This window comes from Puccinia triticina, chromosome 10A, assembly GCF_026914185.1.
Source record: "Puccinia triticina chromosome 10A, complete sequence".
NCBI lineage: Eukaryota > Fungi > Basidiomycota > Pucciniomycetes > Pucciniales > Pucciniaceae > Puccinia > Puccinia triticina.
Genome location: NC_070567.1, coordinates 6,935,765 through 6,955,990, shown reverse-complemented (window position 1 = coordinate 6,955,990; position 20,226 = coordinate 6,935,765). Strand labels below are relative to the sequence as shown.

The window sequence follows — 20,226 nt, the reverse complement described above, 5'->3', positions numbered from 1 at the left end:
CATGAGCTCTGAGATCAATGACCAATCTCCACCAGCCATTGATTCAAGAATCCAACTTCTTGTTTCATGGAATTCTGAAGTTGGAAGGTGTATACATGTGGTACACGTTTCATGCATCTGTATTTTGTGAAATCACATTTTGTGATTTTTCAAAACGGTGGCCGGATGTGTGTCCCTCTAGGGCTTCCGTACGAGGGTGTGCGGGGAGTTTTCCAGACAAAAACACTGAATTTCTAGGGGGATTCAATGTTGGCCATGCACTTTTGCAAGTTGGTCGTAGCTTGCATGCACTTTTGCAACTTGGTGTTCAAGAATGAACACTGACTTGCAAAAGTGCATGCAAGTTGCATCTGGCCAACTTTGAAACCCCCTTCTATCCATCCCAGCTAGCTCTGAACGAGAGCCAGGACTACATACATAGAATAATGGGGAGCGCATGGAGCGCAACAGTCCTGGAAACCGTCGTTGGTCCATGCGTAAGCGATAACGACCTTGCGTCTCTTGGTGGATAAGCTTGAATTAGCTTGGATTCTACCAGATGCAAGTGATACTTGATGTAAATAATTATCCCATAACTTGTCTCAAGTGCTTCCTTAAAGCCCGCAGACGCGTTTTGGAGAACGAATGGAGACCAGACTGAACTAATGGGCACTGTAGTCATCAGTCCCCTCAGCTTGCTCTGGTGCCGGTGATAGCGACACCATGACTCCAGAATTGGATATGTGGAAGATTCACCCGTGGGCCCATCTTCTGGCACTGGGCACAGTTTGCCTGCTTGCCCGGCTCATCTTCGCCGGTCATGAGTTCCTCTGCAGCGAGCCTGGACCTTATCATACCCTCGACGGCCTCGATCTCTCTCAAGAGGGCCCGTCCTGCTCGATTGGTCAATCGGAATCATTCCTTGGTCGAGCAGTCCGGCAGCATCGACTCAGTCACTCAGCTGACCCCACCTGGCAGTCAAGGCGAGTCCGCCAGAAAGTGTCGAATCCTCTGGAGCATGTCCGGCCAACAGACTTTCCGATCCCCTTCATAAATCTAGTCCAGCATGATATCAGAAACCGTGAGTCTGAGGTTTCCTCTTTATCATATTCTGAGGGCCAGGAGGGGATCCCAGATTGACGTTGATCACTTCAAACAATCATTATGATCAGCTGCACAACCACACCAGCTATCAACTCATCCGCTTCCCCTGGAGGTGGCCGTAGTACTGAGTCATCAGGATGAAGAGCCCCAAAGAATCGGGCTGAATTTTGACCTCAACCATACACCACCATCCAGCCCACCTGAACATGTGCCAGTCGAGCACGTACCGGGTGAACACGTCCCGGTTGGACCAGCAGCGCCGCTTGAGCACATAGCTGAACAGGTTGTATCCGATGAGCAGCCAGCTCAAGCTCATCCCGAAGTCGATTCGGATTCTTTGGATATGCATGAATCTATCCCTCAGGATTTCACACCAATCCTACGCTACGTCCAGATGGCGGTCGTCCACCCGGAGCTACTTATCAAGTACCATACCCCATTGAAGGAACATATCAATTCCCACCCCGCCAAGTTTGCCACCGGAATGTCCAACAAGCCCACCGAGCGAGTCGGAAATCTGCCGGTCTATTTCGAACCCTGCCTCAGTGGCACATTCGAGACAATGTTTGCACCAAGGATCGCCAAGCTATCAAAACCCAAACCATCGGCCGGCAAGAATAGGGGAATATATCAAAGCCCGTCCATGATCAGTGCATTACTGGGAAACTTGATCAAATGCATTTTGTTTGCCCATGGTGCTTTCTTCAGGCAGATCAACTCCCCCGTCGAAGAGCAGATCAGAAAACACGACTCCCTGATGCGCTGGCTCAATGATCTCGTCTTTTCCACTACGAACCACCTCCCAATTTTTGGTGCGATCAGCCGCTCCGAATTTCTCAGTCTTAGGGAGAAAGGCTACACCCCGGCCCAGAAGCATGTGATCCACTACCTCCGAGGGCGATCTGATGACCCAAGCTTAGAGTTCTTCAACGATTTCGCGGCACTAAGCCTGATTGGCATCTGGTACAAGCGAGAGGCTCCCGTAGAGTGGGCCCAACATTTCCAGGGCAGCGAATCCACATTCTGGCTGCGAATGAGACAGTCGATGGAAGACGCAAAGGAAAACAAAAGCTGGAAAAGCGGCAAGTGGGTAGAACAAGTTCTCGCGCACCAGAAGCCGGACGCAGAGATGAATGATTTCGACCTACTCGGACTACAGCATGGAATTAACCCGCAAGGCCCCAGTCGCTGGCGGGCAGAAAAAAACTTCTGGCTGGTTAATAGGAAGAAGTACGAGCCATCGGAGGTCGAAGACCGGATCATCATGGAGCACCGGAGAGTGCTCAAGTTGGTTGCGTTGAAACGAACCGGCAAGCCGAGCAAAACTATCACGGCCGTCCGGGCCAAGCTTCATGACGCGGTGGAGAACGCTACCGGGGAGGAGATCTGGATAGTCAGAGTAATCGACATCATGTCCCGACCCCAGACCACAGAATCAGTGGAAACAAAACTGGCCACTCTACTCGAAGGCTTATGGCAACACCACCAAACGCTGATAAGCTATATGGAACATTCCAACATCCAAAGCATTCTAAACGCCCACGATGCCTTCCTGGACTGGTTTAGTGAGACAATCCTGAGCCCCTCAACTGGACCTCTTCATCTCCCGCTGTTCGGATATGTCTATAAATCACAGCCGGGCGAGGTGGAACCGCCACTGGATGAAACTCGGTTCAACCCAATCCAACATCGGGTCCTGCGTAACATAGCCATTCCCGACAAAAACCGCACAACCTTTGACGTTTTGACCCTGCTTGGATATTGGTACAAGAAGCACCAGCCCGACTATTGGCAGGTTCACTTCAAAACAGAAGGCAACTTTGGCGCATTATTCAAACATGCTAACAATCCAATGTAAGGTGAAGCAATTTAACCTCACTCAGTAATTAATGTGCCCAAATCTATGAACGACATCCCCAAGAAGCTGAAAATGTCAAAAATAGACTTGGTACTGAAACATTCTGCTGTGAGGGACGCAAGACAAAAGAACCCAAACTTCACGGCTCTGTGAGTGAGAAATAAAGGTTATGATTCACTGAGCAAGGAAAAGCCAGCAATAATCTGGTATAGACTATATACAAGATTATCTGTGTTTTGGTTGAAGCATACTATAGTACATATGATATAGAGGTTTGGAAAAACAACTCCCATACGTCGCCGGGACCAAATTGCGACCGGGTCCGGACGTCAACCAAGCCCAATTTTTGGGAGTTGTTTTCCTAAAACAGATTATTTTTTGGGAGTGGTTGCAACTAATTATTGATATCTTCTTTGTGGATATAATTTGCACACTACAAAAAGCTCTTTGCACGCTGTGTGGTGCCCGAAGCTTTCAAACGCTTCACGCACTGCGGCTGAAGGAAGCAACTTAATTTTCTTGGCCAATCAATAGAAACACTTTTTATTGACATCTGTACATGAATTTATTCTTTTGGCAAGATTGTTAAAAATAGGCTTCCCAAGATGAATATGAAAAAACAAAAATGAAAAAACAAAGTTGTGATTTTTCAATTTTTTTGGAAAAACACAAGTTTTTCTTGCAAGTTTATTTCTTTTTTTCAGAGAAAGGTGAATAGACAGAAAGCAAGAATGGAAAATGAAAAAAATGTGACCCAAAAAAGGTTTAGCTTGGTGGGCGGACAATCTGCAGTCAAAATGGGGGTATTACAGTGCCAGAATGTCAGGTATGCTGGTGAATGACTCACTCCACTCATCTTTTAAACCACATAGAATCAAATGTTTCTGAATTTTTACTTATCATTATTCATTCCAGATCCAATACTACCATTCTTCAACCTTCAAAATCTTTTGAGAAATATATTGCAGTTTTTAGTTTTCTTGTTTAATTTTTGTAAATTACATAATTTTTATTTTATTTTTTCATATCAGTGCTTTGAAGACTTTTTTGAACCATCTCACCAATACTAGTGACTTGAAGTTGGTTGGTTGAGTATCTATGGTCCAAAAATGGTGTGGTGTATACAATTGTCTACCCACTGTACATAGTGTAATGTTACATAATAACCCTGCACCCAGTGCCAGGGTAGCAATTAGCACTCACAGAAAGGTTTCTATCCATCAAATGAACCTCTTGACAGATTTTTCATGATTTAACTTGACTCAACAACCCACTTGACACACTACTTCAACCATTTCCCTCCTATAACTGGGGCAGTCGCTGCAACCTGCTCCCTCCACAAGCCTGGTTCTTTTTGAGTGAATTGGTAACAGAACATGTTTTTTTTAATGCCTTCCACATCACAATTACCCGCGCATCTCCTGCCAGTGAAGCTTCCCCCAACCGGTCAAGACCTGTGTTGCCATGGGGTGCAGGGACCAAGGGTTATCAACCAACGCCAAATGGGTCAGCATAGAATGGAAATGTATTCACTCCCTTCTGGTCAAGCACCAAAAAATACTTAGTAGCAAGATCAATGAATATGGAAGATAACAGAGCCAATAGCCTTTTTGCAAGGTGGTTTGTCAAGCCACAGCATGGCACACAACATACAAATTGTTCACCAGGGGAGATATGTTCCCACTCCCCAGGGAGTGCCTTACCGTAACTTTTTTCCATAACTGTGCTGGAGGCCTTTGGTAAAGCAATATTGAATAGGTATGAACAAGACTGGAATTCAGCGTGGAAATCAGTTGGAAATCATCCTGAAATAAACCATAACTTGCCAAAAGATCATCCAGAACTCATCTATAATTCATCCAGAACTCATCCAGAATATAGTCCTTTCTTGGCTCCATGACCAGTGCGTCCTTTCCATGGAGATGTGAAAGGCCCAGCCTGTGATTTTTTCCCCCTCATGTACTCGCGTACATCAGGGGGACAATTGGTGTCTCAAAACAAATTTTTTACTTTTCATGTGGCTGTGAAAGGCCCATCCTGTGATATTTCCACCTCAATGTACGCGCGTACATCAGGGTGACTATTAGCAAAGTGTAAAAAGGTTAACTTGCATGTGCACATGTGAATTTTGAAAAGCAAAGAAATACAAAACTCACTAGATCATTTTTGTGAGGAGGACATGATATATGGCCAAATTGAATTGGCACCGCAATCCAACCTTGACTTAACTCAGACTTTCACCCTATTAAAACAGTTTTTTGTCATTTTTATCAGCCAAATTCAAATTAATTCCCGCATTTCCAAGAAAATGGGTTTCAATTTCAATGACTGCAACATTACCACATTCCAAAAATCTTAACCCAATAATACCAATTCAACTTTGAGTTTAATTTTGTACATCAGGGCATGTAATGTGAATTACAAGAAACCCATTTTTTTGGAGGAATTACTTTTGAGAATGGGAATTTTGCTTTGCTATCCTTAAAAATCAGTAAACAGGAGCAATTGATGAGTTGGACTTTGGTCAAATATCATTTCATCATATTTCTTCCTACAGTTGTACATAGAAAACAAAAGAATTCTACACAACATTGTGTTGACTTCCAAATCAATTGTGACTGACTTTTCCCTAACTTCTCCATCCAATTTACTATTTTGGGGATGAGTTACTAATCCACATCAGGCTCACATCTGACCAAAACTCACATAAAATTCAGCTCTGGCACTCCCTGGGGAGTGGGAACATATCTCCCCTGGTGGTTAGAAGGCTTATATCCCATGTATGCTTCTACTATAGTCTGTCAGCTTGGTCTTGTATTTAGTGTTGTCTCAGCTCGGACCCTTCAGGCTTTTCCTCACTGAATACAAACCACCTTATCTCTGTGTCTGCTCCAACTGTCACAAGACAGTCTGGTGTCTTCAGTCCTGCGACCCCTGTGCCCCTCAACAGGTTATGACCCCTTGTCGCTCTAGCTCCACCCTTCCACGTCAACAACTGCCAACTCGGACTCGTAAATCTCGTCCAACACATCTTTACTCCATTTTTCTTTTTCTGCTCTCAAGATCAACACCCGCTAGGAACACAATGCCTTATTGCGTAACGCAAAACCCCTCGGTTCCCCAACTGGACGGCAACTCTGTTACCTTCCCGGCTTGGCAATCCAGACTCAAGGATGTGCTAGCTATTCAGGGGGTGCTCGACATCGTACACGGCAAGGTCCCTTGCCCACAAGAACAACCGTCTGATGCAAAACCAATTGTTCACACGGAAAAAGGATACAATCCGGAAGAATTCTGGACTGATTGGGATACGCTATCTGATGTAGCTCGCTTGACCATCAAACTTACCCTCTCGGTCGATCTATCTATTCGGTACAAAGACCTTAAGCCCGCAAGCAAACTCTTTGACACCATCTGCGAAGCGTATGAAAAGAACACTTGCGCTCGCCGGCTCATGCTTGAGGATGCGTTTTGGATGGCTCGACACGACCCTAACGTTCCGATTGCGAAATGGATAGCTAAGATTCGCAACGCAGCTACAGACCTTGCCAGCATGAAGCTCACCCCTAATGACCAGCAGATTTGCGATTGACTTCTTAGAGGACTTGATGACGCCTGGAAACCTATTCACGACCATCTTGTTTACTCTCCAATTGAGGTCTCTCTTGACGACGCTATTGGGGCTCTGGAGTTGCATGAAGTATTGACTCAAGTATTGATGGACCACTTTGACCCCTCCGCTTCCGCGGCAAAGATTAAAACCACACTTGGGTGCTACAACTGCGGTCAGAAGGGCCACCACTCCTCCCATTGCCCAAATCCGTTGATCAAGAAGAAATTTACGACGCGGGCAAATGCCACAGAAGCTCGGGCTGGTTTGGTCTCCTTTGCAGCTCTCGGTAACTACGAGTCAGAAGACAACAAAGATGAAGACGTCCATAAAAACAACAACGGTGACAATTGCAACGTTGTCTGGGGCTAAGATGGATGACTTCCGGACAACACTTCTATTCGTGATGAGCACAACTCCGGTGCAAATTGATGGTCAATTCTTTGAGCGCGTTTGTTTATTTGGATATTCATTCACTGTCGTGGTGTTTCCCTGTCCCTTACAACCTCTGGATCTCTGACCTGATTACAATTTTATTTTCTGTCCCCTGATTGAGATTTTTTTTACATCACTGAGCAATTAATTAGTGGTAGAATTTTTTTTATCTCTCTTATTCCTTACAACTATAGTCTTCAGCAAGGGGGTGTGTTAGAATGCTTATATCCCATGTATGCTTCTACTATAGTCTGTCAGCTTGGTCTTGTATTTAGTGTTGTCTCAGCTCGGACCCTTCAGGCTTTTCCTCACTGAATACAAACCACCTTATCTCTGTGTCTGCTCCAACTGTCACAAGACAGTCCGGTGTCTTCAGTCCTGCGACCCCTGTGCCCCTCAACACAAATTCTACTCCCAGAAGAGTTAGACAGGTGGTTTATAGTGACGGTACCCAAGTAAGAAATCAAGGCAATCACCCTATTTCTCCCAGTAGTTTTAAGGATATCACTAGGCACATGTTTCCGTCGCCTATCACCAGGAAAAAAGAATGATCACTTGCCAACAAGTGACATAGCAAAGTAAAAAGGGGCCTTTTTACTTTTTGATGTCAGTTGCAGACAAGTGATCATTGTTTTTTCCTGGTGTATCACTCAAATTGGCTACCTTTAACCTGTTTTTCCGCAATTATGCATTGAATTTGAACCAGCTGCGAGATTGACAATTGGCTACGGCTTGGTGAGGACTGCCAACCGCTGGTTAGGCAGGGGGGGATTACAATACAAACTGCAGACTGCCTTGTTGGGAGTGTGGGGTTCTGGACACTCAGGTTCAGGCTCCTTGACAAGCCAGAGTTGATGGGCTTAGTGCCTTGAACCCCACTCCCTGAACAGTATAGGTTTCTGTCCTGCTTGGAGCAGATTCCTGAGTCAGACTCCTCCTCCCGTTTTTCCCACACACAGTTGGCCTGCAGACCAAAAAAACTGGGGCTCCCGCTATACAGGTTGAGCCCTGTTTTTGTGTGTTGACTGTGTCAGGTGCAGAAACCTGCACAGAGAGAGCGGCAGGTAAGGAGGCTGCATAAAGAAAGCCGCAGCTGCTCTTGCTGTCGGCCCGTCACCCACTCACTGAGCGCCACAGAGGCGGGAGTGGATGTGGTTGGTGTAGGATGTTGATTAAATGACCTCAGATGAGCCTTGTGCATCATCTTGGGGCAAAACTATACATATTAGGGGGTTTCAAAGTTAAAAATCAGGTCGCACAGGTCCCAGGAATCAGGAAAAAAATGGACCTGGAACCTCTCCTGCGGACCTGATTTCTTTCTTCAAAAAAGGCTCCAGGAGATCAGGTCCAGGATCAGCAAAAAGGTCAGAAACACACCCTTGAGAGTGTTTTCACCCATCCCCTATCACACCTGCATACCGGTCATTGATTGTGAGCCAGCACACACTACCACGCACGCGACTTGATGACCAGTTGGGTCTGTACCGGCCATTGAGTGACACAACACTTGATGGCTGCTCAGGTCTGTACCAGCCTTCAAGTAACACCACACTGGATGGCTGGTTGGGTTTGACTCAATGGCCATTCGGGTCTGTACCGGCCATCAAGTGACACAAAACTCAATGGCCGGTCAGGTTTGTGCCCGCCATCGAGTGACACAACACTCAATGGCTGTTCAGGTCTGTACCGGCCATCAAGTGACACAAAACTCAATGGCCGGGTGGGTTTGTACCGGCCATTGAGTGACACAACACTTGATGGCTGGTCAGGTCTGTACCAGCCATTGAGTGACACAACACTCAATTGCCGGTTGGGCCTGGACCGGCCTTGCAAGGGTGTTAATGGTTTTTATTTGAATATGTCTTGAGTGGGAGGAAGCTTGTCACACATGGTGACAGTGACATGTGTTATTCTGAAAAGGTTTCACACAGGGAACTGGAAGGATCAAAGTCCTTCCAGGACCACAGTGGCAAGGGACAAAATGGATTTGTGCCCAAATTTTTGCAGGTTTAGAACTCATGGGTGCAAGATCAGGAGATTCTTGCATTAGGGGGTGTTCAAAGTAGAGCCCCCAGGTTGGTGTTTTTGATTAAGGTCCTGTGCAACCTGATTTTAACTTTGAAACCCCCTATTGCATAATCAAATGATAACCACGTGTAAACGCTGTGGTGTGACAATGCCAAAAGCGCATTTCAGAGGTATTGGGACAGCATAGATACAGCTATCATTCATTATAAGAGGAGGAAGTTATATATAACACAAGCAGTGTATGTGTACATGGGAGGGATGAAGTCATTACAGAGGAGGGAGGACGGATGGAGGACGGATGGATGACAGATGGTGTTATCATGGATGGAATGGCCGACTAGGATTATGTAGGATGGATGGTGTGACCAGGGATGGAATGGAGGACCATGACTAGTTAGGATGGCAGGGAGGTGGAGTGATGTTATCAATAGAAGAGGTGGAAGGTATTGGGAGCACATGTCTCAACCAGGAATGGAAGGGAGGATGGTGTGGTGTATCAAGTAAGGCAGTGTTATAAGGGTGTATTAGTTGTATAAGGGTATATTATCTTTATAAGGGTGGTATATTACTTTATAAGGGTCTAGGATTCAGCATGATGGGATATGGATGGAAGTATTAATTAGGTGAGGAGGAAGAAGGAAGAAAGGAGCAAGGTGGGAGGAGAGGCTTTGACCCCCAATATTCTGGATGGAAGAAGGCAACAGCTGGACATGCAGGCATATGGTAGGTTACAGAATGTTTTTTGGGTCACCTAGCAACACATGATATCATGCAGTGCATCATATGCAGGCAGATAAGGTGTTCAAGGAGTTTCCCTGCAGAATCAATTACCACTGTGAAAAAAACTCAAGAAACTGCTGCCAGTTGACATTTAATATTACAAAGGCACCGTTGTAATTTTGCATGTCAACTGAAAGCAGTTTCTTGGGTTTTTTTCACAGTGTACCTCATTGTTTGGCAGGCAGTTCAGCACTTGCATATATTGCTGTGCAACTGATATCCCCTGCAGAAAATAGCCCTCACAAGGAGTTCCCCTGGAGCCAAATTCCCTCACCCTTCAATATATAAGGAGGCCTCTTTCCCCCCATCATCAGATCTTTTTCCCCATCAGCCTTTAGAGGTTTGGTCACAGTGGTTAGTTTAGTTACAATGGTATTGTCAGCCTTAGAGTCAACACAGCTGACCTAAAAGCTGCCTTTTTCTACCTTTTTCCATATGAATTACTTCATATCTTTTTCATCTTAAGAGATAACCTTGTTTTGACTTCATATTCTGTTTCCCCATGCAATTTTAACCCTAGTTACAACTTATCATTTCTTTGTAACTCTACCCCTTCCCTGAGTCCTTGATTTGTGGTGCGCATGTACAGTTGTGACGTGTAAGCGCTACCAGGCGCGCCAAACCACATGTACATATGTAATCACATAAGCAAACTGTGAAAATTTTCAAAGTCAGGATCCCCCTTGCCTGAGGAGGATCTACAGATTTCAGACACCCAGAACCATGCCCGCAGATAGCCCAGGATCACCACCAAAGAGGATACCACGCTCCCAGCATACCTACCGTCAAAGGCGCCTAGGATATTGACAGGAAGTATCACTTTTTCACTGAACCTTGACTATCTCAGAGGAAAACTCTGTGTCTCTTGATTGCTCTCTTCTTTTGCTTGCTTTTGCCCAATCTTTGATCACAGGTCTGTACCTATCTTGATCTCATCAACCAGAGGATTCTGCTTCATCACCTCTTGCTTTTTCTGTGGTTTTTGTAAGAAAAAACCACATAGGTTTCCCTTTAAAGAACCTTGACTACCCATAAGGAAGCTAAAAAATTGTGGCTGGATTAAACTTGTCTAATCCAGGAGCCCTCCACATTTCTTTGGTGAGAGGAGGCTGTAGCACTCTCTAGCACAGCTTGGCAGCACTCCCTTAAGGAGGTAGCATTGCCAGTGGAAGTTATCACCCACCAGAATAACCTTGAATATCTGCTCATCTTGAATCTTCTCAGTTTCTCTCTCTCTTTCTTCCTCTCTCTCTCTCTCTCTCTCTCTCTCTCTCTCTCTCTCTAATATTTGTATTTTCTTTATCCCAAGAAATCCAAATATTGCCCCCAATTTTCTTGTGTCCTGTTGTCACTATATAGACTCAGGCTCACAGGTAGTTTAGTGGTAGTGGTAGTAGTAGTGGTAGTGTTAAGTTTGAGTCAGTAGTAGTAGTAGTAGTAGTAGTAGTCAGGAGCTCTAGTAGTAATCAAAGTGCCTTATCAAGAGATTGTTAAGGAAGAGATTATTACCAACTTCATCAACAACAATTAGTAGTATTAGTATTAGTAGTAGTAGTAGTAGTAGTAGTAGTAGTAGTAGTAGTAGTAGTAGTAGTAGTAGTAGTAGTAGTAGTAGTAGTAGTAGTAGTAGTAGTAGTAGTAGTAGTAGTAGTAGTAGTAGTAGTAGTAGTAGTAGTAGTAGTAGTAGTAGTAGTAGTAGTAGTAGTAGTAGTAGTAGTAGTAGTAGTAGTAGTAGTAGTAGTAGTAGTAGTAGTAGTAGTAGTAGTAGTAGTAGTAGTAGTAGTAGTAGTAGTAGTAGTAGTAGTAGTAGTAGTAGTAGTAGTAGTAGTAGTAGTAGTAGTAGTAGTAGTAGTAGTAGTAGTAGTATTAGTAGCAACCAGGAGCTCTAGTATTGATTAAAGTGCCTTATCAAGAAATTGTTTAAGGAAGAGATCATTACCAACCTTCTCATCAACAACCCAATGTCAACAACAATTGTATTTTACATAATTAATCCCACTGGATTATATTATTCCCCATCATCAGATGTTGTAACAGATCTGCAAGATTAGTGATTTGAGGTATCTAGGTCTGATAGGGATTACTATACAAAAGTAAGATCTATCTTGGAATCAGCCACATCTTTATAAATATTGATTACAAGACTCTTAGTTATTTGCATAGTACCAGTAGAGCCTAGAGGGGCAGGTCTTTCAAACCACCTGTAAGTTGTAATAGCCTTCCAACCTATTAGCAATTTATTTCCCCCTCAGAGGATAAAACATTTAGTGTGCCACAAGAGTCCCTACAACGTGGGAAACTGCGTGCGCTGCACAGCCGCAGGGCCCTGGCAAACCACGTGTAAATGTGGAAAACCCCCGTTTTTTTAGTAAGGCCCTTTAATTTTGGTTGAGTTTATTTTTTATCATTTCCCTGCTAAAATTTGGCTGTCCTCAGGCTGCGGTTCCAAATTTACAAGCAAGCCTCTCCTTTGTAGAGATGGTCACTTTGAACCTGCTGCGGGTATCTGCTATCCGCTGGCGGGTATCCGCCAGAGTGGGCGGATACCCCCCAGCGGATGCGGATGTCGGAGATTCTGGCAGAATCCAGCAGGTACCCGTGTATTCCGGCGGGTATCCGCTATCCCTAGGGTATGGGAGCTGCGGCGGTTGGCAGCCATGAAGCCGTTGTATGTTGCTGTTGATCGGGGGAAGTCCCTCCCAGTCGACAGCAACATACAATAGTTGACTGGGATGAGTCCTTCCCAGTCAACAGGCATATGTATTGAGCAGTCGACCGGGAGAAATCCCTCCCGGTTGACAACTAGACATACCAGTTGACCGGGAGGGACGACTATACACACCAGTCAACCGGGAGGAGTCCCTCCCGGTCAACAGCCATATCAAGCAGTTGACTGGGAGGGTCCCTCCCGGTCAACAGCCATATTGAGCAGCCGACCAGGAGGTGTCCCTCCCGGTCAACAGCCATATCGAGCAGGCGACCGGGAGGCGTCCCTCCTGGACGACAGCATTATGCAGCAGTCAACCAAGAGAAGTCCCTCCCGGTCGACAGCCATATAGAGCAGTTGGCCAGGAGAAGTGCCTCCCGGTTGACTGTCATATGCAGCAGTCAACCGGTAAGCACGTTTTGAGGGGCGGGTATCCGCCCCAGAGAGCGGGTACCCGCTGTTGGATGCGGATGTCGGGATATGAGTTAAAAACACCACGGGTACCCGGATGCGAAGTGACCATCTCTACTCCTTTGGGACACGGGGTTGGGTCCTCCCCAACCCTCCAATTGAGAGGCTTAAGTTAAGCTTGGAAACCCCGTCGAAGGCGGGGGCTTCACAGTTTTAGTGTAGGGGTGAGCAGTGAGCACACTAGCTTAACAAAGCCACTCAAATGGAGGTCCGGGGGACCTGTGCAGAGCGCTCTCCAGAGGAGAGGTTTACTTGCTATCCCTCAATTTTGGCGGGAGTAGAAGCAACAGTGAAACAGTGCGGTACATGTATTGGTATCTATTGGTATTGTTATTTTTTCTTGAGTCCAATACATGTATTGGTATTGGATCAAGTCACCAAACCAATACAATCCATGGTATTGTATTGCCAATACATTCTGATACAATACAATACAAGTGTATTGCTGGGAGGGGCCATTGGATTGAGCGCCAATTGCCCAGGAAAGGTGTTGTTTTTTTAAATACAATACCACTGTATCATATCTTTTTTTCAATACAATACAATACATGGTATTGAATTCTGATGTATCAAAAAAACAATACTATACGTTGTGAGAATGAAAGCTGGTTAGTCGGTAGAAATGTCCGCTGACCGCCCCCTTCAAGAATGTTATTTTCCGGGCTTTGTGATTGTCGGTAACTCGGCTCCGCACTGCTACTTTCCGCTAGCCTTCAGCGCTCCTCTACTGAGCCTGATCTATAGTGTAATAATCCGCAAGTGAATAAAGCTCCGCACTCCGTAAGCACAAAATCCGCAAGTCACTCTCAAAGTAAAGCTAAGATCCCAATAATCCTCTAATAACTCTTGTACATTCGTAGTTGTAAGTACAATGATGAGTATTTCGTAAGATGATATGTAGAGCGAGTGAAAGGAATAGTGCGGACAGGGGGAATCAAACCCGCATCTCCCCGATGCATGCTGGGTTGCTCTACTGTTGAGCTATATCCACAGGTGTGATGTGTACCAACATATACTACCTCTACATGATAGGATAATAGATGGGGTCCCAGATCCCCCTTCTCCCGTCCTTCCCTCCACACACATTGCCGTTCCCACCCAATCCCACACGTCTGACACTTTCCCGCACTAGTCCTCCAGCTCCGCCCGCTATCCCGCTCGTCACTTTCCCAGACTCTGCTCCTCTCCGACGCTTGACCTCCCACCGTCCTCTGTCTAGCCCCTGTCAGTCAGTCTCTTGCCACCGCCTCCACCCCAGTTCCGCCCGCCGGTGGAACCTGCTTTGGCTGTCGTGACTCACCCGCCGACGCGCCACTGCTACCAGTCCACGTGTGTAGTCCCGCCGCAGTCCAGCCCTGTCTTTCCCGCTCTGATCCAAATACCCAATCCAAAATCCGCAATCCGCATCCTGTGATCCGCAATCCGTGCATTCCAGTCCGCGCGTGACTTTCCGTAAGCTTTCTTAGCGTGCTTTCCTGACCTCATCCTCAGTGCTTATGTCACTGGAATGCATTCTGCCTGAGCGGCTTCGTGCATTCCCGCCCGCGCTATCCCCGCGTGGACATTCTACTGCGCTCGCCTATATAAATCACCACAACGTAGTATCAACGGTGGGTAGTTACGGTACGGTTATCAGTAACGTACCAATAACGTAACAATATTTCTCTTGTTACCGTTACCGTTAACCGTAACGGAAGTGCGTTACAATATCACACACCCAGGATGTTTGAAATTTGACATCCGTTACAATATCTGCCCGCACAGAGGGGCAGATATTGGACTGAATATGATCCAGAGGGGGCCATTTGCCCCTCTTTATCACATTAACCGGTGGTTAACGCGTTACGCTACTAGTAATGCGAGTAACGCACCAAAAAAATCAGGCCCGGGGTTATAACTGGTTGTTACTATTAGCGCTAACGGCGGAGCGCAGTAACGGCAAGCGTTACGCTACGCAGATAACCGCGGTTATTGTAGCGTATTGTAACTACCCACCGCTGGTAGTATTGGCCAATACCAATCCCGTATTGTATTGTTTCACCATTGGCAAAAGGGATATTCAGTGCAAAAAATCAAAATACAGCCCTGTAGAGTGTAATAAAAACAGCAACAAAAATCTGAAAATACAGTCTTGTAGCGTTGATGAATGCGCAAATTTTGACACCTGTTCCAGCCTCTCAATCCAAAGACCGCAATTCCTAGTGGCAAAAGTGTCCAGGAATCTAGGTTGAGGCAGCAAAACAAAATTCCAAATCATGTGTTAAGTTTGGAAGATCCATCTGTGAATCTGCATTTGGCCAGAGGGAAGCACAGTGGTGATCTGAGCTTATGTACATACAATGTGTCAATTACATACAACCTAGAAAGCATGCAGATTTGTTGGTCCACAGGATCTACAAGCAATACAGCCTTGTGAATCCTTGTGCAGATACATTTCTTGAGAAGTCACTTTTCAAAAATTTACCAAAAATACATTGATGGTGATACAAAAAATTCTGAGGAGACAGAATTGTAGAGGAGATGTCAAAGGGTCAGAAAGCTGTGGCTCAGACCTTTGGAGGTGCTGGGGGCAGAGCTATTAAAAAGTTGAAAAACCTTACAGCCATTTGGTACTTTCTGCTCCCCTATGAAATTGGGGGATAATATGCAAGTCCCTCCCTGCGGGAGGGGCCGCTTCGCGGCCAGCCACGGCAAGCCTCCCACCAGGGGGACTTAATGTGTTAAGTTAGGAGCCTCCCACCAGGAGGGACTTGTGTTAAGTTAGGTGAGCACAGAAGTCGCGCGGGAAACTGATGTGATATGTAAATAGGTCGGAGTTTTTCAATTGATTCCATTCGGAAGTGCGAAACTGATAGTATTTTTGGATCATGGGTTTCAAGTATGTACATATGTGTTTATGAGCCCGGATTGAGAACTCGCAGGGTTCTTGAAAAAAGTTGAGAAACTGGATGGTGCCCATCCTGAACATCCACGGGAAAGACCACCAACAAAAACACAGACGACGAGAACCGATCTACTCATCATGGCCTCACTAGACGAACAGATCCATCAAGCCGTCACCGCTGCCCTCAATCCAGGCCCACTCCAGTCGGAAGGGCTACACTTCCTCCAACAGCTGCGTTCAAATCCCAAGGACTCATGGCAACCCGGTCTCATCTGCTTCATCGCCGGCGCTCAGAACGACCAGCATGATCCTCACTCTTGGGCCTACAAGTATCCCCCTCAGACTAGGTTGTTCGGCCTCCAACTGGTGGATACCATGTTACAGTTTTCAACTAGGTAAGTAAGTATGCATATCTATTAAAATATTGTTTCAAGACTGTCCCTAATGACCATCGATCACACCCAGCTCGGAAGAGGAGATCGGCTTGAAAAAGGCTTGCTATGAAACCACGCGACAGCAACTGTGTGATTACATCCATCGCGAATTCGTCGAGGGCTCTGGAGAACCAGGCCTGGCGTGTCAGTCATAAATCCTTCTTTCAACCCCTTGACTCTCCAAGGATTGTATGTACATCCAAGGATTGTATGTACAAAAAAAACATATCCCAAAAAACGTGAAAAACCTGATTTGGCCTTGTCAATCCGATTAGATCTTCGAAACAAGGTCGTCCAGACCCTCTTCCTCCTATTCTTCCAATCCTACCCAAATAATTGGACCGACTTCTTCTCATCATTCGCCGATCTGACTCGCAGACATCCTAAGGCATCCTCACCCCCCGATAACTCCAACCAGCCCTTGAACCCCCGTACAACCGACCTCTACCTACGACTCCTCCATGAAATATCCTCCGAACTATCTGATGCGCTCCTCCGGATTAATAAACCTTCGTTCAGATTGAGTAGGGATGCCGAACTACGCGACGCCATTCGAGAGCGTGATGCTGCGAGGATCGCTCGTGAAACGTTTGGGATCGTCGCGGAGTCGCTCGAAGGACTGAGCAAGAATGACATAAATTCAAACCAGGGATTATTTGGAAAACAGGCTCAAGAATGTCTCGAGATGGGCATCAGGGTCGTCGAAGACTACGCCTCGTGGATCGATATCTCCTTGATCGTCACGCCGACCTGGATTCCATTCTTATTTCAATCCCTTCGACTCTCAAACATCAGCATTCGATTAGCTGCTGCCGACGCGCTAATCTGTATCGTCACCAAAGGGATGCCCGCAAGTAATCGAATTCAACTGTACAATCTATTGGGCCTGGTGGATGTGTTGAAGGCCCTCAAATCTGGAAATAACGCCCGACGACAGGCGGGCGAATGGAGTGATGAAGAAGATCAGTTCAGCGAACGTCTTGCGAAAATCTTGAATGGAATGGGTGTCGAACTGTGCAAAGTGTGTGACGATAGTTCGGTGCCTCTCGAAGTCCAAGCGGCATCACTCGGTCTAGCTACTCAACTCCTGCCATTACTCTTATCTTTCGTCGAGGAAGATGTATTTGCTTCATGTGCCTCCGTCCTCCCGTTCTCCTCAGCAATCTTATCGCGCTACAAGAAGGATAAGAAGTTGGCGCCCGACTCTCACCTGACTCAGGATAAGCGAACATTCCTTTGTCAGCTCTTGCGGCTCATCGTCATCAAGATTCGCTATCCACCGGATGACCTCTTCGAGTGGGAACCCCCGGCCTTACCTGGTGAAACTGAAGATGAAGATATGGTAGTCTATCATGACCGCCGGCGGCAGTTGAAAACCGTAGTAGAAGCTATTGCGGTCATTGATGAGGCCTTATTTCAAGAGACTATCGATCCGCTCGTCTCAAACGTTCTAGACCACATTAACTCTGGAGTTGGAAACGCTTCGAATGTCTGTTGGCAAGAGGTCGAACTTGCCTTGGTAATGCTTTACAATTATGGCGAGGCTGTTAGAGGTTTGTGTAGCTCTACGTTATCAGTTAAGGTGCAGTTTATTGATATATCACAAGGGGAAAAAATAATCAGGTTCCGGCCCCACAAGTATCCGATCCTACGTTATGATTCCACCCGAGGAGATCAAAAAGCACAACAAGAATAAAGATTACAAGATTAACTACTCTCAGTATCCACTATCTAGCCTAGGAAACTTGTTGTTAAAGGCTTCTAAGGCAATGATTACCAAATTCCCACACCCTTCGATCGCCGTCCAATGGTTTGAGTGCGTTACTCGTTACCATGAATTTTTTGAAGTCTTCACGGGTGCGATCCAGGATGTCTTGCCCATGTTCTTAGATGACCGGTAAGCAAGAAAAGCGCCCCTCCAGTTGCTCTTATCTAAATACCGATTAGGATTTAACGAGTTTTCTTCTTCGTCTTTTGTTTCTGAGTAGAGGCTTACATCATCCGAACTCCAACATTCGCTTCCGCTGCTGTTACCTATTCTATCGATTTGTCTTGCAAGGAAAACCAGCTATTCAGACTCACTTCAACCCTCAGGGTTGGCAAGCCATAATTGATCAGCTAAAGGTGAACCTGCCCCCCTCAGTAATAGCTTCCTTGCTAAAGAGTATATCATACTGATGCATGAGGAGTTGTCAGGATTTGATCGTCATTCAAGCTGAGCTCCCTAGCCAATTGCTTTCGAATGGATCGGGAGATGAGCATGATGTTTTGGTGAAGGCGGTCCAGTCCTCGAGCGCGTTCGACAGCCAGCTTTATCTCTTCGAAGCTGTCGGGATCCTCGTTTCGTTCTTCTCAGCTAACTCCGAACAGCAGATTGCCTGCTTGCAATCGATCCTTCAGCCCTTGATTACCCAGATGAGAACCGAACTCAAAAATCGTCCACTGAATCCTACCGATCTGATCAATGCCTTGAAGATTCACCATGCTATCATGGCCGTTGGCGCGATCGCCAAAGGCTTTCCTAACTTGTCATCTAATACTTCCTCCTCAGCTACCTTCCCATGGTTACAAGTATTCAAAACGGCAACTGATGACATCATGAGCGTCACCGAAAGACTGAATGATATTCGGGTTCTTCGAGATGCGGTCAGCTTTTTTCGCTTTTTTTTTATCATTCCCCTTCACTAAATCCACTGCATATTGAACAAATCTGACATCTCACAAAACTTCAATAGACTCGTTCATCATTCCATAAGATCGTCGCTACCATCGGAATGGAGGCTCTACCTCATGTTCCTGTGCTGATCAATTGTTTGCTTGACAAGCTCACTAAACCGGAGCTGGTAGAGTTTTTGTCATTTGTTGGACAACTGGTTCATAAATACAAGGTATGATTGACCAAGTGATCTTGTTCAGTTTCTCTTTAGAGAGATCTAATGAAAAATACTGAGAGATGGTTTTTCCCACATAATGTATCATCCAAACGTAGGAAAACTTTATCTCTCTCCTAGACAGCTTATTGCTACCGCTCTTTTCGAAAATCATAAATTTCCTCGACCAGCCGATCACCGGAACCGACGATGTGATGTCTCAGTCTGAATTAAGAAGAGGGTACTTCAACCTGTGCAACTCGATCATCGGTGCTCAAATGCATGGGATCTTTGTTTCGCCTAGTCAGTGTCCACCTTTTTTTTCTTTTCCGTCCAACAGTGCATTTTGCCTTGGTCTGATGGAAAGGTTGGATGAAACTGATTTGGACGGTTTATCGATTTCCAGATAACCAGCCGCATTTGGAGACAATCTTGAAGACGATCATCGACCAACTTCAAGCCAAAGAAGTCTTGATACCTGACCTGAGATTCGGCTTCGGTCTCCTCAAGAACTTCTCCTCGATCTGGTTAAAGGCGCCCCAGGCTGGACCCTCCCCCCTACCCGGATTCGAACTCTTCCTCTACCATCAGGTCGTCCCCCTCTGCTTTGCTATACCGTGTAAACCTGGATTTGATTGGTCGGATGCTGAATCTTATCGTCAGTCTTCATTCCTCCCCCTTTTGAGCGAGGAATTTGACATTGAAAAAAACCCACTTGGTTGATGTTATTTAGTCGTCTTGACGGAAATCATTGGAATCTTGAAGATGTTGATGACGAGCAGAGGCGAAGAATTTGTAGAGTTCCTAGTCGGCAACTTGTTCCCATCGATGTCTTGTCCTCCTGAGAAAGGCCAGAAACTCATCAAAGAGATTCAAGAAACAACTGAGTAAGTGCTTGCCTGTTCTTCCTCTTTCAAGTAATTCAAGTCAGCTCACTTTTCATGCTCAATTCCCATTTTTTATTTGACCTTTCTTCTTCTGTCTCTGCTGTTGTATCCAACTTTCCCTTAGCCTGAAACCGTCGAGGAAACCATTGGTTGAGTTCTTTGGCCGGAATGCCAAATGA

The 20,226-nt window shown here is 45.8% G+C and overlaps 2 protein-coding genes across 2 annotated transcripts; both read left to right on the top strand.

The window, feature by feature from the left end:
* Nucleotides 1-702: 702 nt before the first annotated feature.
* On the top strand, nt 703-2,941 carry PtA15_10A729 (uncharacterized protein; the record flags this gene model as incomplete). The annotated part of the gene is made up of 2 exons (XM_053160935.1): nt 703-1,060; nt 1,152-2,941. The coding sequence occupies 2 exons, from the start codon at nt 703-705 to the stop codon at nt 2,939-2,941; spliced, it is 2,148 nt and encodes a 715-aa protein (XP_053024860.1).
* Nucleotides 2,942-15,994: 13,053 nt separating this feature from the next.
* On the top strand, nt 15,995-20,226 carry PtA15_10A728 (uncharacterized protein; the record flags this gene model as incomplete). The annotated part of the gene is made up of 11 exons (XM_053160934.1): nt 15,995-16,251; nt 16,322-16,434; nt 16,566-17,843; nt 17,914-18,187; nt 18,279-18,414; nt 18,487-18,936; nt 19,026-19,178; nt 19,280-19,463; nt 19,567-19,818; nt 19,894-20,047; nt 20,172-20,226. The coding sequence occupies 11 exons, from the start codon at nt 15,995-15,997 to the stop codon at nt 20,224-20,226; spliced, it is 3,306 nt and encodes a 1,101-aa protein (XP_053024859.1).